The 16,445-nt window shown below is 52.8% G+C and overlaps 1 protein-coding gene across 3 annotated transcripts in view; it reads right to left on the minus strand.

The window, feature by feature from the left end:
• Nucleotides 1-327: 327 nt before the first annotated feature.
• Nucleotides 328-16,445, minus strand: part of NOS3 (nitric oxide synthase 3) — a 36,802-nt gene continuing 20,684 nt past the window's right edge. For all 3 annotated transcript variants that reach the window (XM_080975398.1, XM_080975399.1, XM_080975400.1), the window contains 13 exons: nt 16,277-16,344; nt 11,220-11,336; nt 9,850-10,024; nt 8,134-8,260; nt 7,040-7,118; nt 6,655-6,839; nt 5,435-5,604; nt 4,293-4,503; nt 3,978-4,065; nt 2,763-2,884; nt 2,528-2,676; nt 1,194-1,388; nt 328-928 (listed from right to left, as the gene is read on the minus strand). In XM_080975398.1, coding sequence (XP_080831524.1) covers nt 797-928; nt 1,194-1,388; nt 2,528-2,676; nt 2,763-2,884; nt 3,978-4,065; nt 4,293-4,503; nt 5,435-5,604; nt 6,655-6,839; nt 7,040-7,118; nt 8,134-8,260; nt 9,850-10,024; nt 11,220-11,336; nt 16,277-16,344 — 1,818 coding nt within the window. In that variant the 3' untranslated portion in view covers nt 328-796. The remainder of the gene's footprint in view (nt 929-1,193; nt 1,389-2,527; nt 2,677-2,762; nt 2,885-3,977; nt 4,066-4,292; nt 4,504-5,434; nt 5,605-6,654; nt 6,840-7,039; nt 7,119-8,133; nt 8,261-9,849; nt 10,025-11,219; nt 11,337-16,276; nt 16,345-16,445) is intronic.

Here is a 16,445-nt window from a genome sequence, read left to right on the forward strand (position 1 = left end):
AATCCTTTCTCCTCCTCTGTGGCAATGGGGGGGGGGATTTGAAGGAGGGGCTGTGGGATTGGGGGGCTGCTCCCTCCCCCTTGAAAGCTCCAAGCAGCTCTTCAGGGAAGGCGGCAGGTAGCTGGTTCCGATTGGCTGTGTCAAGCTGTGATGTCAGGGTACGTTCCTGGCTTATAGGGCAAGGGAAATAAGAGCCGAGTCCCCTTTCATAGAACGGTTGAGTTGAAAGGGACCCCTAAGTGTCATCTAGTCCAACCCTGCGATGCCCTTTCCCCTCTGGCCTAAGGCTTCTCTTGCTAAGAAGCTTCTCTATTCTTACAACCTGCGGACACTGCCAGACGGTGCCTTTATTTTCCACAGTTGGGTACAATTATTTTAGGAAGAAAGCCTGGCTTTCAGGCTATCCTGGGCACAGGAGTTTGGATACCTTGTCTGCTTCTGCCATCATACATCCCTCGCAGTTCCAAAAATGCTCTTGGCGCTCTGTTTTAAGAAGTGGCCGGAAGGCAGAAGATTGAGGAGCGATAAATGGAAGGACTTGTTCATGCAACGCAGTGTGAAAACGACGGAACTCCCTGGAGGCAGGGATGCCCTTAGAAAAGGACCAATTCCTGGAGGAGGAGGAGAGGCTGTTGGGGGGGTGGGCCTGGCCAGGCTGGCTGGGCTCTGCATCCCCCCTCAGAGGGGAGAGCTGCTCTTCTAAGACCCTCCCCTCTTTGGAGAAAGGAGTGCGCGGATGCCAGAGCAGGGCAGGGGGGAAAGGCTTTTAATGGCAAGATCTGGAGCTGGGAGGGTCTCAGAGGGAGGGGGTGAGGCTGAGCAAGGACTGGCGCTTCTGCTGGGAGATGGACTGGCTGCGGATGAGCGAGGCCACCTCTTGCGTGCGGAAGGTCAGGCCAAAGATGTCCTCGTGGTAGCGGTTCTGGTCCTGGGAGAGAAAGAGGCAGCGTCAGATCCTACCCATGCAGACGCTCCCCCCCCCCGGGCACCTCGTTGGAAGGGACCCCCAATGGTCATTGGTCCAGCCCCCAGCGCTGCAGGGAAGGAGGGCAGCTCCACAATTTGGTGCTGCTGATGCACTTGCTGTGACCCAAAGGGGCCACCCCCTGTAAGACCCTGCCCTGGGTAGCCTGCCTGCGCTCTGCCTCCAGCGCTGGGGTCTGACTGGGGGGCTGCTCCCCTTCCTCCCTCACCTGGAGTTCGCTGATCTTGTCCCCGGCCTCCGCCAGCGTCATGCCACCCTCCTTGGCCAGGATCTGTTGGACGGTCTGCAGGACCCCCGTTGCCATGGTGACATCCCCGCAGACGTACATGTGGCCCCCCCTCTGGCAAAGGACCTCGTGGACGTAGCTGGGCAGCTCCAGGCGCAGCAGGTCCTGAACATATGTCTGCGGGAAGAGGGAAAACCAGTGCTCCCCTGAGCATAAGCAGAGTGCCACTCCCTCTTTGCTGAGGAATTGCAGCTGCTCCTTGGGGATCTGGGATCAGGGCTGCCAAAGCACAGGCATGAACCACCTTCTGTCCCCCCAACCCCCCAAGTCTGCCTGGAAAGGCTGGATGGGGGTGGCTGATATCTGTCTACCCAGAGCCCCCCCTTTTATTATTTCCACTGCTCACTGGGGGGGGGGGGCGGGGGCGCTGGAACTGCACTGGCCTCCTTGGCCAGCCTGGTTTTACAGAGGCTGCCCTTAGCCTTCCTGACACAGAACAGCCTGAGAATGATAGAACTCTAGAATTGGAGGGATCCCAAGGGATCATCTAGCGGTCCCGCCTGCTGCAAGGCAGGGATCACAGCTCAAGAATCCGCAACAGATGGCCCTCCAACCTCTGCTTAATAACCTCCAAGGAAGGAGAGGCCCCCATCTCCCGAGGGAAACCGTTCCGCTGTCAAACAGCTCTGACTGCCAGAAAGGTCTTCCTCGTGTTTCACAAGAATCTCCTTTCTTGCACTTAAAGCAAATCGGAAGGGGTCCCCGTTGGCCACCAGCCTTGTTTTGTGGAGGCTGCCTTGGACCTCCTGGCCCAGAACAGACTGGAGGGCGGAGGAGGAGTTAAACTGTGGAACTCCCTCCCACAGGAGAGAAGTTATAAAATTAGGCAGAGCCTGGAGAAAGCAGAAGGGATTTTTTCTCCATCTCTTATGCTAAAACTAGTAGACTTCCAGTGAAGCTGCAGGTTGGAAGATTCAGGGCAGGTAAAAGGAAGTCCTTCCCTCCACAGGAAGCAGGGATGGTCTCCAACCTGGATGCCTCTGAAAGAGGAGAGGCAGCCATGTTTCCAAATGCCGGTTGCTGGAAGCCCCAGGACAGATGTTTTGAGACTACAGTTCCCATCATCCCTGACCACTGGTCCTGCTAGCTAAGGATCATGGGAGTTGTAGGCCAGAAACATCTGGAGGGCTGAGGTTGAGGAGGCCTCTCCCAGGAGGACAGGGCTGCTCTTGCAGTGTGAGAAGAGGCTGCTGGACCAGATGGGCCCCTGGCTGGAGACAGGGGGCTCCTCCCCCCCCCAATTCCCATATTCTTACCTTGGGGTAATCTGGGTCGCGGGAGAAGCAGGTGAGGACGCGGCTGAGGACCCCTTTCTGCTGCGCCTCCTGCACCTCCTCCTTGTAGATGTGGTCGTGGCGGGAGCTGCGGCAGCCAAAGACCAGCGTCATCTCGCCCGGGGGGAGCCCTGTGTGGGGCAGGAGGGGGTCAGGGCTGGGAGAGGCAAAGGCCGCCCGCCCCCAGCCCAAAGCCCCCCCGGCCCGCCTGACCCACCTTCAGCCTCCAGGCCGTGCAGCCGCTGCTGCCAGAAGCTCCGGAAGGGGGCGATGCCGGTGCCAGGCCCCACCAGGATGCAGGGGGCTGCGGGGTCCTGGGGCAGCTGGAAGTTGGGGGCGCTGTGAGGCAGAGACACCAAGAGTCACTTGCCTGGCGGGTGACAGGAGGGGAGCCCAGAAGCTGAACACTGGAAGATTCAGCCCAGGCAAAAAGGAAGGGCTTTTTCATGCAAAACAGACCGCAGAACTCCCTGCCACAGGGGGCAGCAATGACCACCAACCTGGGTGGCTTTAATAATAATAATAATTTATTATTTATACCCCACCCATCTGGCTGGGTTTCCTCAGCCACTCGGCGGCTTCCAACCTAACACTAAAATACAATAACCTATTAAACATTAAAAGCTTCCCTAAACAGGGCTGCTTTCAGATGTCTTCTAAAAGTTTGGTGGTTATTTTTCTCTCTGACATCTGGTGGGAGGGCATTCCATGGGGTGGGTGCCACTACCGAGAAGGCCCTCTGCCTGTAACTTGGCTTCTCGCAGCAAGGGAACCGCCAGAAGGCCCTCGGCACTGGACCTCAGTGTCCGGGCAGAATGATGGAGGTGGAGACGCTCCTTCAGATATACTGGATGGAGGCCATTTAGGGCTTTCAAGGTCAGCACCAACACTGACTTGTGCTCGGAAACATACTGGGAGCCAGTGTAGGCCTTTCAAGACCAGTGTTATGTGTTATGTGGTCTCGGCGGCCGCTCCCAGTCAACAGTCTAGCTGCCACATTCTGGATTAGTTGTAGTTTCCGGGTCACCTTCAAAGGGAGCCCCACGTAGAGCCCATTGCAGTAGTCCAAGCGGGAGATAACTAGAGCATGCACCACTCTGGCAAGACAGTCCGCGGGCAGGTAGAGGATTGGAAAAATTCATGGAGGAGGAGGAGGAGAAAGGTTGGGGGAGGGAGTTCCACAGTCCGACTCTGTGTTGTGGGTGTAACATGTGAAGAAGTGCTTTCTTCCAACATGAGCTTTGTGGGACGTCCACAAGAGCAGGAGAGACATTCTTTTCTGGCGGCTCAACCGCGTGTGCCTCTTTCTCTGGGAAAGCAGGTGGGGAGTTTGGCTCCCTTCCTCTGGGACGCCTTGCTAAGGCCAGAGGGAACCTTTGGATAGAGCTGCTCCTTCAAGGTCCAAGCCCAACCCCCCCCCAAGACCCCTTACCCTCGGACGAAAACCGGCACCATCTCGCCAGGCGCCAGCTTTGACAGCCACGTGGAACAGACGCCAAAGTGAAGGGGCCCCTTGCCGTCTGTGGAGCAAAGCGGGGGAGGCGGGGAGCAAAATGAGAGGCGGCCTGGGAGGTCCTTCTCCCCACCCCCATCAGATGGCAACCCCCCCCAAATGAGATTGCCTTCCCCCCTCCCCAGGTGGCCAGGGTCACCCCTGTGACCGACTGTCCCCTTAGAATCACAAGATTGCAGAGTTGGAAGGGACCCCAAAGGCCATCTAGCCCAACCCCCCCAAAAAAATACTCACTCTGGCTGTGGTAGTTGAGCACGGCCACGGTGAGGTGCATCTCCCCCGGGTGGGCGCTGGGCGCTGAGCTGAGGGAGTAGTAGCGTGGCTTGAGCAGGGGCAGCTGGGTGAGGAGCAGCGAGGGCGGCAGCGGCACCGAGGGAAACTCCTCCAGCACCTCCTCCAGGGTGGGGCAGCGGAACCACTTCCACTCCTCGTACAGGAGGGAGTCCTGCGGGGGCAAGAGCAGAGGTGGAAAAGGAGGAGCCCAGCCCCAAGCCCAAGGAGGGCAGGGAGAGGCAGTGGTGCTTAGCGGTTAGAGTGTCAGGCCTGGGAGAGACCAGGTTCAAATCCCACCCCCCGCTCAGCCGTGAAGCTCCCTGGGTGACCTTAGGCCAGTCTCTGCCTCCCTCTCAGGGTTGTGGCGGGGATGAAGTGGGGATGGGGAGAACAGCCCTGTCTGCCCCCTTGAGCTCCTTGTAGGAATAGGTGGGGTGGAAATGAAATACCGCATTTTTCGCTCTATAAGACACACTTTTCCCCTCCTAAAAAGTAAGGGGAAATGTGTGTGCATCCTATAGAGTGAGTGCAGGCGGGAGGCTCTGCTCAGCGCTCCCTTTAAAGAGCCGCGTGAAGCATGTGTGCGGCTCTTGGGGGCTTTTCCCCTCGGGGGAAAGCCCCCAAGAGCAGCACAAACGCTCCGCGTGCTCTTTAAAGGGAGCGCAGCTCTTGGGGGAGCCTTCCTCCTGCTGCCCGGGAGAGGCTTCGCACCGCTAAGCCAGAAGCCAGGACAGCAAAATCCCTCTTGCTGTTCTGGCTTCTGGGATTCAGGATTTTTTTTCTTCTTGTTTTCCTCCTCCAAAAACTAGGTGCGTCTTATGGTCTGGTGAGTCTTACAGAGCGAAAAATATGGTAGGTTAAGACACCCGCTGGAACAAGAAAGTCTTCGTCATGTGCCTTAGTCATGGGGAGGGTGTCTAATCTCAGGTGGGAGGGAGTTCCGCAGGCTGGCGCATCTGAGACACAGGAGGCGAGCTAAGCAGGGTGGGCTCTGTGTGTGTGTTAGAGATAAAGGGGTCCATAACGCACAACCCCCCAGCTTCAAGGTCGTGTGGTGGGAGGGGAAGAATACCTATTTCCACCCCTCTTACGCAGCCCCCTACCTCTCCCAGCCGCTGCAGCTTCTCCCTCTCGGCCGGGTGTTCTGCCAGCGTGGACAAGATCTGGAGCAGCTGGGCGCTGGGGGGCGTCGTGAGGTCCAGGAAGAAGGTGAGCGCCTGGCGCAGCGTGCAGGGGGGCAGGCGGGGGCTGGGGACCCACAAGCGCTTTGGGCCTGAGGAGGAGAAGCAGGAGGGAGAGACTCAGCGGCCGCAGGAACTTCCAGCTGCCAAGCAGCTCAAAAGGCTTTTAGTCAGGCTTCACCACCACCGAACGGTAGAATGGTGGAGTTGGAAGGGACCCCCAAGGGTCATCTAGGCCAACCCCCTGCAAGGCAGGAATCACAGCTAAAACATCCAGGACAGGTGGGCATCCAACAGCGGAGAAAGGTGTGTGCCGGGAGGGGGAGGGGGAGGAGCCAGCATCCACCTGCAGGGCCCCTCAAGGAGATCAATCCAGTTTGCTCACTGCAGCCACCCAAGCATTTGTCTGCAAAGAGGAGCTGCAGCATTGACAAAGTATCAGTCATTACTGGTGAGCCCATACTGGCTCATCTAGACACTTCTAAAAACCCTAAGGAGAGCCTGCAGGATCAGGCCAAGGGCCCGACTAGTCCACAGTGGCCAGCCTCGGGTCCCATGTCCAGCTCTGGGCACCACAGTTTAAGAAGGGCACTGACAAGCTGGAAGGTGGCCAGCGGAGTGGGGTGTATTTGCTGCCTGCGTTGAAATGTAAGTAAACCTTTTTGTCTATCTTACAAAAATCTGTGCTTCGCTTTTAGCAATGGGGACAAAGAGGGGAAAGGTCAGCAGACCACAAATAAACAGGGACCAAAAGGTGTATTTGACTAATTCCCAGCTTCCAGTAAACTGCAAAGCGCCTAAGTGTTTTTTCTTTGCTAAAAGGGCTTCACAGCCTGTTTACTCTCGTATTTCTCCCACACATGTGGAACAGGAGGTTTATATCTTAATTGACAGATTTAATTCTCAATCTTTCGTGTGTGTGTGTGTGTGTGTGTGTGTGCCCAGTGAAAACACAGCCAGAAATAAAGCAGAGCAACTGCAGTATAAAAAGATGCAGGACTGGAAAGGTAGCACCCTGGTCTGGGCCCTAGGAGAGGGCCCCCTTCTTTGCCCCACAATGCCCACCCCACGGCTGGGCCTGGCCTGGAGGGCTTCCCCATTCGGCATTGGCCAGGCCCGTCTGGGCACAGGTGGCCACTCACTCTCTCCCGCCTCCAAGGTTTCCACGGTGACGGCCTCGTTGGCAGGGGGCGGGTCCTCCACTCGCTGCAGGATGGCATCCACCAGCTCCGCGTTGTTGGCGGGGAAGATGCCCACGTGGTCCCCCGGCTGGTAGGCCAGCTCTGGCTGGTCCCCCGTCTGCAGCTGCACCAGGATGGTGGAGCGGCTGCAATGGGGGAAAGGAGAAGAGCGGTCAGCCCTGGGGGGAGGGGGGGCAGCAGGAAGGCAGTGGCCTGGGCACAAGGCAGCCAGGAACCCCCAACCCCAAATGCTGGTGGAAATCAGGCCCCCTTGGCTGGGGGCTGCAAGAGGGAGAAGCGCCCGCCAAATTGGGATGAGTGCCAGCCGTCCTGGTTTGACTCTCACCTGGATTCTGGGCTCTGCAGGTTCTTGACGGAGAGGATGTGGGACGGAACGACATTGCGCTTGTGGACAAGGGTCAGGCCTGAAGGGGGAGAAACTCAAAGGGTCAAGGTGGAGGCAGGGAGATGTTTCAAGCTTGGCTTTTCCAAATTTGGCAGTGGAGCAGGGAGAAAGGTCTCTGTGGGGGACAAGGAAGCAAAATGTGGAGCCCATGCAAAGAAACCCGAAAGTGGGGCCTCTGAGGATGTGCCTCCCTGCCCCACGTGATGGAACAACTTGCCCCACCTCCTCACAGGGTTTCTGGGCTTGTGGCTCCTGTCAGCCCCACACCTCTCCTTGGAGGGCCCCTCAGGACCCCTTGGGTGGGGGCACAGGCATTGCCACAGGGTGCTGAGCCAAGGGAGTGCAAAATAATAATAGTAGCAACAACCACCACCTTAATTTATATGGGTACCCAATGAGAGAATCCATAAGAAAGCTACTGTACCGGAAGCAATTATTGAGAAAATAAGAAACATTTCGCAAGTGGTGCCAAGTTTTGTCCTTGCTTAGGCTGGCATATTATCAATGCCCCCCCCCCCCGGCATGGGGGGAGGGGGACAGAGCCCAAAGTAAGGGGGCTTCTCTGGGGTGTGGAAGAAAAGCCAGGCCTTAGCTTCAAGGCAATTGCATTGGAGAAGAACCCCCTCCCCAGCTAAGCTCTTCTGATGCCCCCCGCCAGGGCGTTCTGCTTGCATACAAGGCTTCACAGCTTTGATGGGGATGTGCAAGTCATCGCATTCTGGTTAGTAAGATGCCCCCCAAAATTAGCTCTGCTGGGAAAACTACGTTGCTGGTCAAAAACCTTCCACATGCCCCCTTTTCTGCCACTTTCCTGTTGGCTTTTTTTTTATTACACTAATGGGTGATCTACAAGATGCAGATATGTCTCAGGCGCAGACCCCAGACCCGGCATTCTGCTTCCACAAGGGTCAGCGGAGGGGAAGATGCACAATCTTTGGGGTAAGCGAGGGCAGGGCTGGTCCCTGGGCAGAGCACCAGCAGGAGGGCATCCGCTGGGCGCAGCAGAAGGCCATGATCCACCGCCCGACACGTACCTGGCAGGAGGTCCAGGGCCGCTGGGTGAACCACCAGGCGGAAGCGACTGCGCTTCCAGTGACAGGGGCTGTTGAAGACCTCTGTGCCGACCACTTGGGAGTCCACGCAGAAAGTGTCACAGGCGGCCTGTGGGGAGACGAGGGTCAGGAGGGAGGGAGGACTCGCTCTCTGGGGACTCTGAGGAGGGCGCAGGATCGTGGGGCTGGGAGGGACCCCAAGGGATGCAGGACACAGCTGCCCACTTGGGAAGGTGGGGAAGAGGAACATTGCTGTGGGGCTGGCAGGGATGGTGCACCTTCTCCCTCTGCTCAACATGGAGGGACAGGGGCTTCCACCCCAGCCAAGGGAGACCCCAGAGCAAGCAAGCAAGCAGGCAGTGCCATTCCCCAGCTGACCACCAGGTGGCACCAGCACCCCACACTCCAGGCCAGCAAAGCTCAGCATCCATTCAACCTGCAAGAGCCCCTCCAAGGAGGAGCTGAGAGGGGAGGGGCTTGCAAAAGGGGAGGGGCTTGCAAAAGGGGAGGGGCTTGCAAGAGGGGAGGGGCTTGCAAGAGGGGAGGGGCTTGCAAAAGGGGAGGGGCTTGCAGGAGGGGAGGGGGCATCTCTAGCAACTCAATATATCCAAAAGGTCAGTGCTTTCCAGCAGTCCCCAAAGAGGCACCCTCCTCCCTCCCTGTCCATCCACACACACAGCAAAAAGGGATTGTGGCGCAGGACATGAGAAGATCCCTGGGGGGGCTGGATCAGGCCCATGGCCCACCTGGTCCAGCCTCCACTTCCCTCAGTGGCCAAACAGGTGGGAAACCTGCAAGCAGGATTCGAACCCAAGAGCAACTCTCCCCTCCTGCGCTTTCCAGCAACTGCCCTTCAGAAGCCCTGCTGCCTCCGACTGGAGAGACAGACAGAGCTCAGCCATCTTGGCAAGGAGCCCCCAGAGCCCCCGCCTCCTGGATTTGTCTGGGGCAACGTGGAAGGGCAGCCGGCTGGAGACCCAGTCAGGATTTCCACAAAGAATAAAGCTGGCCTGTTAAATGATCACGACAATCGGGCTGCTCTCGGGCCGCAGTGACCATCCGGGGAAGTTATTTAAATATGGTCTTGTTTAGACAAACCTTTCCAGACGCTAATTTTAATCTGTTTTAGTGCTTTATATTTTAGTGTGAGAAGTGAGGTTACAGGGAGCCAGGCAGAGGGCCTTCTCGGTAGCAGCACCCTCTCTATGGAATGCTCTCCCTCCAGATGTTAAGGTAATAAACAACTATCTGACTTTTAGAAGACATCTGAAGGCAGCCCTATTTAGGGAAGTTTTTGATGTTTTATTGTGCTTTTAGTATTTTTTTTGGGAAGCTGCTCAGAGTGGCTGGGGAAACCCAGCCAGATGGGCAGGGTATAAAAAATAAATTATTATTTTTTTCAAAGTTTTGCAAAATAAATTGTGGTTTTATCTTTGAGGTTTTCATTTTTGGTCTTTTGGGGTTTTGGTTTTTTAAACAATTCAAGAGGCATATACATTTCATGATAAATAAAATACCCCTTTGGAGCCTCAAGCAGCTTACTCCAGAGTAGGAAAATCTGCTTCCTGCCTCTCTCTCTCTCTCTCTCTCTCACACACACACACACACACACACACACACCCTCTACATTGCAGATTGTTGCTCTTGACTCCCAAAGCGCCCCCCCATACACACAACGCCCCCTTGCAGGGCGGCCACCTTGAAGACGTCCATGGCCCAGGTGCGGAAGGACTCCTCCTGGCCGCAGAGCTCGTCCCCCTCGCCCATGGGCAGGATCCGCTCGCCCCCCAGCTCCTCCAGGCGCGTGTCCACGGCGTGGGCAAAGGCACAGAAGTGCAGGTAGGCCCGGGAGCCCAGCCCAAAGACGGCAAACCTGGAAAGGAGGAGGAGGAGACAGGCAGGGGGAGGGGGGAGGGTGGGGTGCCAGGCTCTGCCCCCTCCCTCAGGAGTCAAGAGGCCCTTTGCCAGCTGGGCACCTCCAAGGCCAGCCAGAAGGAGTCTGCAGCTCAGCGGGACTCTGTTAAGCAAGTCCCAGAATCCTAGAAGGTAGAGTTGGAAGGGACCCCCAAGGCTCATCTAGTCCAGCCCCCCCAATGCAGGAACCACAGTTCAAGATCAATCTCTGCTTAAGAATCTCCAGTGAAGGACAGCCCTCCGTCTTCCAAGGGAGCCCATCCCACCACCCAGCAGCTTTTACTGCAAGAAAGTTCTTCCGAATGGGCTGAGCTCCCCTGGCAGCCTTTTGGCCCAATCTCGCTCAGTTTCAAAACCCACACGGCCTTTTTCTTTCCAATTTTCATTAATTTGGCTCCTCCTCCCACTAATAAACAGCCAGTAAACTTGCTCTGTCCCAAGAGCTTAGGGGAAAGAATGGTCCAATAAAACAAAACAACTGTTAAATTTTAATATGGCCTGTATTGAATTAAAGTTTGGTCTGGACCTCCTGAACTCGGCCCATTAAAAGCCGGTCACGACAATATCGATTTCCCTGTGCTCAGCTCAGCACCAGCCCTCCTGCGGCTGTGAAGTCCTTTTGTCGCTCAGCTTCCCGGCATTTCAGCACAAAATGACGCCCAAGGAGACGGACGCCCAGGCGCGGCCCTGAGAAGTGGGGCTGGGCTTCAGCTCAGAGGGCAAGCGGAGGAGGGGGCTTCTGGCCAGCCTGGCTAGAGGGTCAGAGGCATTTGGTACATCTGCACCTCAAGGGCTGGGGAGGGACAAGGTGGGCGGGGGGGGGGGGGAGAAGATGGCTTGGCTTCTGCCAAGGAGGAGGAGGAGGAAAATGCAGGTTTTGCCAAGGAAGATCCTGGCCTTTGCAATGGCTCCCACCAACAAGGAGGTTCTGCTGCCCAGCTGGGCATTTGTGCCATTGCTGGGCTGCTGCCCTGATGAAGGTGCAGGGAGATGGCTGGTGGGGGCCTGGGCAAGGCATGGCTGCTGCCCCCTAAGCGCCTCCGTGGAAGCTGCCTTCCTCTGTGCATCCTGCCCCAGAAGCAGGATCCCTGCCTGCAGGGCTCTGCTCTTTGAGGAAGCAGGATCTGACCCTCCCTCCTTCCTGGGCGCCTTACCGGAGGGTCCCCAGGGCGCCTGCGCTGTCCGTGTTGCTGGACGCCCTCCTCTTGGTCTTCCACGCAGCTACTGACGCGTCGGATTGAGAGATGCTGTTGAAGCGCATCTTGTAGCTCCTGCAGGAAGAGAGAGGAGAAGGGGCAGCAAGCGCCACCACCAGCTGCCCCCCAGCCCCCCCCCCCCGGGTCTGCCTTCACAGACGATTCTGAAGCCCAGTTGCTGGAAACCCTGGGAGGAGAGGGGCTGCTCTCGCACTCGCGTCCTACTCGCAGGTTTCCCTTGGGGGCATCGAGTGGACCAGCCGATGATTCTCTGATTAGATGGGTATATGGGCAATCTTTTCCGGAAGATATTTGTACAGTGGACCCTCAGCTTATGTATCTCTCTGGATACATAATTTTTGGGCTGCGAAAGCAGCAAACCCAGAAGTATTTTTCCGGGTTTCGCTGCTTGTAGATGCGCAAAGCACTCTGCGCGCAGCTCACGTGCACAGAAGTGGCGCCTCTGGTTACGGTTTTTTTGGGGTGCACACGGACCCCCAGAACGAATTAAATCCGTATCCAGAGGGTCCACTGTACTTTGAGGAAACAGTGATCTAGCATGGTCATCTCTTCCTGCCTCTGTTTCCTTCCCCTCCCTCTCTCTTGTTCTGCTCTTTGATGCCTGAGAACAGCCTTGAATTTGCTGGAAGGAAGTGATGACGCAGGGTGTTAGACATTGTTTGGAGGAATGGGCGGTACTGGAAGAGGGGGATAGCTAATTAATAATCTGCACGAGCTAGTCAGGCAAGGCATGGAGGCTAACAAGTTAGGTAAAGGTAAAGGGACCCTGACCATTAGGTTCAGTCGTGACCGACTCTGGGGTTGCGGTGCTCATCTCGCTTTACTGGCCAAGGGAGCCGGCGTACAGCTTCCGGGTCATGTGGCCAGCAGGACTAAGCCACTTCTGGCGAACCAGAGCAGCGCACGGAAACGCCGTTTACCTTCCCGCCGGAGCGATACCTATTTATCTACTTGCACTTTGACATGATTTTGAACTGCTAGGTTGGCAGGAGCAGGAGCCGAGCAACGGGAGCTCACCCTGTCACGGGGATTCGAACCGCCGACCTTCCGATCAGCAAGTCCTAGGCTCTGTGGTTTAGACCACAGCGCCACCCGCGTCCCTAGTTAGCTATCTATAAGTTATCTATAAGTTATAAGATAACAAGTTAGCTATCTATAAATCAGATGGTCTGGGGGCATAGTTCTGAGAAACTCCTGCGTGAACCCATGGCCGGGGGGTCGTGCCAAAAACTGGAGACTGCCTGGAGGTCACTTTGCCACTTCTTGAGGGCTTCCCAGTGGCAGATCAAAGTGCTGCTTAGTAATGTATATAATGCTTGCTGTTTAGAATAAAATCTTTAATCTTCTCACTCACTTGTGTTTGTATTGCTTCTGAATCTAATTTTAAAAGAACCACCTTGAGGGCACCAGAGTCGTGGAAAGAAGCGTATATTACACTTGTACCAAAAACAGAGACTGAAAAGACACAACTTAAGAACTACCGCCCTATATCATTACTTAATGTGGATTATAAAATTTTTGCAGATATTTTGGCGAAGAGATTTAAGAAGGTGCTGTTGGAAGAGATTCATAAAGACCAAGCGGGCTTTCTCCCAGGAAGACATTTGTCTGATAATTTGAGGAATATAATTGATATTTTGGAAAAACTAGAAGTGAATATTAACACTAAAGCAGTATTGATATTTGTAGACGCGGAGAAAGCCTTTGACAATATTTCTTGGAATTTTATGAAGAAGAATCTACAGGGTATGGGGGTAGGCCAAGGTTTTGAGAATGGTATAAGTGCAATTTATTCAGAACAAAAGGCTAAACTAATTGTAAATAATGTTGTTACAGAAGAACTTAAAATTGAAAAAGGGACACGACAAGGTTGCCCAATTTCCCCACTTCTCTTTATTTCGGTCCTGGAGGTTCTGCTGAATATGATTAGAAGGGACCAGATGGTTAAAGGTATACAGGTCGGAATTAAACATTATAAATTGAGAGCATTCGCAGATGACTTAGTATTGACGTTACAGGAGCCAGAATCTAGTACAAAAAGGGTTTTAGAACTGATTCAAGAATTTGGTCAAGTGGCAGGATTCAAATTGAACAAATCAAAAACCAAGGTTTTAGAGAAAAATTTAACACCGTTTGAAAGAGAGAGGTTTCAGAATGAGACAGGTTTAACAGTGGTCAAGAAAGTTAAATACCTGGGGATTAACATGACAGCAAAAAATGGGAATCTATTTAAAGATAATTATGAAAAATGTTGGTCAGAAGTGAAAAAAGATTTAGAAATTTGGTCAAATTTGAAGCTTTCACTGCTAGGCCGTATTGCTGCGATAAAGATGAATGTATTGCCTAGAATGTTGTTCTTGTTTCAAACTTTGCAGATTGTGGACAAAATGGATTGTTTCAAGAGGTGGCAGAAAGATATCTCTAAATTTGTCTGGCAGGGCAAGAAGCCTAGAATAAAATTTAAAATACTAACAGATGCAAAGGAAAGAGGTGGATTTGCCCTGCCAGACCTTAAACTTTATTATGAATCAGCAGCTTTTTGCTGGTTGAAAGAATGGCTACTTCTTGAAAACACTGACATTTTGGATTTGGAAGGTTTTAATAATGTATTTGGATGGCATGCATATTTATGGTATGATAAGGTCAAAGCACATAAAGCATTTAAAAATCACATTGTTAGGAAAGCGCTATTTAATGTTTGGTTAAGATATAAGGATTTGTTAGAAAATAAAACCCCAAGGTGGCTGTCACCAATGGAAGCGAAAGCCTTGAAAAAGGTCAATATGGAGGTCAAATGGCCGAAATATTGGGAAATTTTGGAACAAGACGGAGATAGACTGAAATTGCAGAGTTTTGAAAAACTAAAAAACAAAGTGCGAGACTGGCTTCATTATTATCAGATAATGGAGGCATTTAAATTGGACAGGAAAATTGGCTTCCAGGTGGAAAGATCCAAATTAGAAACAGAATTGTTAGAACCCAAAACTAAGAATTTGTCAAGAATGTATAACTTGCTGCTGAAATGGAATACTCAAGATGAAACGGTAAAATCGGCTATGATTAAATGGGCACAGGACGTTGGACATAACATTATGTTTGCTGACTGGGAACAGTTATGGACCACAGGTATGAAATTTACGGCATGTAATGCCTTAAGAGAGAATATTATGAAAATGATATACAGGTGGTACATAACCCCAGTCAAGCTTGCGAAAATTTATCACTTGCCCGATAACAAATGTTGGAAATGTAAAGAAACTGAAGGTACATTTTTTCACCTTTGGTGGACGTGCCCAAAGATTAAGGCTTTCTGGGAAAAGATATATAATGAATTAAAAAAGGTATTTAAGTATACCTTTCCTAAGAAACCAGAGGCCTTTCTCCTGGGCATAGTGGGCCAAACGGTGTTAAAAAAGGATAGAACTTTCTTTATATATGCAACAACAGCAGCAAGAATACTCATCGCAAAGTATTGGAAGACACAAGAACTTCCCACGCTGGAGGAATGGCAGATGAAACTTATGGACTATATGGAATTGGCGGAAATGACTGGTAGAATCCGTGACCAGGGAGAAGAGTCGGTGGAGGAAGACTGGAAGAAATTCAAAGACTATCTTCAGAAACACTGCAAAATTAAGGAATGTTAGAATGATGTTGGATTGAAAATAAGTGGTTTCCAGCTGTACAGGTTAAAGTTAAGGATAAATTAAGATTAAAGATCAAGATTAAAGATGTTTAAAGAAATGGAAATTTGATAATAAAAGGGAAAAATTTAAAGGTATATGACATTAAGAACAAGGATTAGGCTTAAAAAAGTTGAAGTTATATATTTTAATATCTTATTAAACTAAAGATTGGGTTTTAAAAAAGTGGAAAAGAAACTGCTGGACAAATAATGTAGATTGGAATACAAAAGAGGGAGGTATGAGGAAGTCCAGAAAATAAGTAATTTAAAATTGGGAATGGAAAAGAGAGTTGGTTTTTAATTGTTATGTTTTGTGTTTTTATTGTTAAATTTTGTATTGTTTTTTCTTGTGTGTTGCTTTTCTTTTTTCTTTGTTTAAAACTTTAATAAAAATTATTTAAAAATAAAAAATAAAAGAACCACCTTGCATTGGGCACGACAATGGGCCCCCTAAGCACTGCTCTCTCCTTTTCTTTCCAGGGAGGTGTCAAAGCTGACAGGCATCATTCTTGCCTCCTCATCACTGGTAGAAGAGGATGCTGGACTAGATGGGCCTCCTCTGGCCTGATCCTGCAGGCTTTTCTTACGCATCCAGGGACAGAGATCACTCTGGCTTCAGGGGCCCCCCAGCCCTCCCTTGGGGCCAAGAGGCGCTTTCAGCTGGTGGCAAGTCAGGACCTGGGACCAGCTGCACAGAGGATGCTCTGTCTTGGGGGGGGGGGCAGCAGAGAGAGGCAGGGTGAGGCCAAAGTGCCTTTCATCTGCGATGTTCCCTGGCAGCTTGATGCACCGGCCTCATCCCATACCCGGGTCCAGGCGCCAATCAGAGCCGCTTCCCCCGTGGGCAGCAAAGTTAATTAGCTCCGTAGATTATGACACTAATGAGGGCAGGCATCAAAGGAAGGGGTGCCCTTTCCTCCAGGCAGAAAGAGACCAAGTCGAGGTCGTGGGTGGGGAGGAGGGAGGTCAAAGAGGCAGCTTTCAGCTTAAAGAAAAGAGACATCCAGAGGCCGGGAGCAAAGCCTGAAGGTCTGGAAGACCCTTCGACTCTCTTGCCGGGCAGAGAGGGCAGCCAAATCCTGGCAGATCCACAAGACAAGACGGGCAGAGGCACCCTTTGCCAACCTGCCACTGTAACCTCCGAGACTCGGAGTGCGCCTGCAAAGTCACAACCGCCTCCAAGTTGCTTCCTCTAAATAAACTGCAAGATAGGAAACAGGCAGAGCGAGATTGTGGGTAGGAGGGTCTGGATCCGCAGGAGAGGAAGAGGCAAAGGAGGAAAGCGGAGCTTCCTCTGGGTAGGACTTACTTTTGTAGCTCAGGCTCAGCGTCTGCAAGGTAAGGGCAGGACATCTCCATCAAGGCGCGGGCAAATCTCTGCGGGGAGAGAGAAAGGCAGGGAGGCAACCAAGTGAGGACCAAGCCAAGCAGATGGTCTTTATCATTGACTGAATTTCTATACCGCCCAAACTCGAAGG

The sequence above is a fragment of the Podarcis pityusensis genome (genome assembly GCF_964106645.2).
Source record: "Podarcis pityusensis genome assembly, chromosome: 12".
Taxonomy (NCBI): domain Eukaryota; kingdom Metazoa; phylum Chordata; class Lepidosauria; order Squamata; family Lacertidae; genus Podarcis; species Podarcis pityusensis.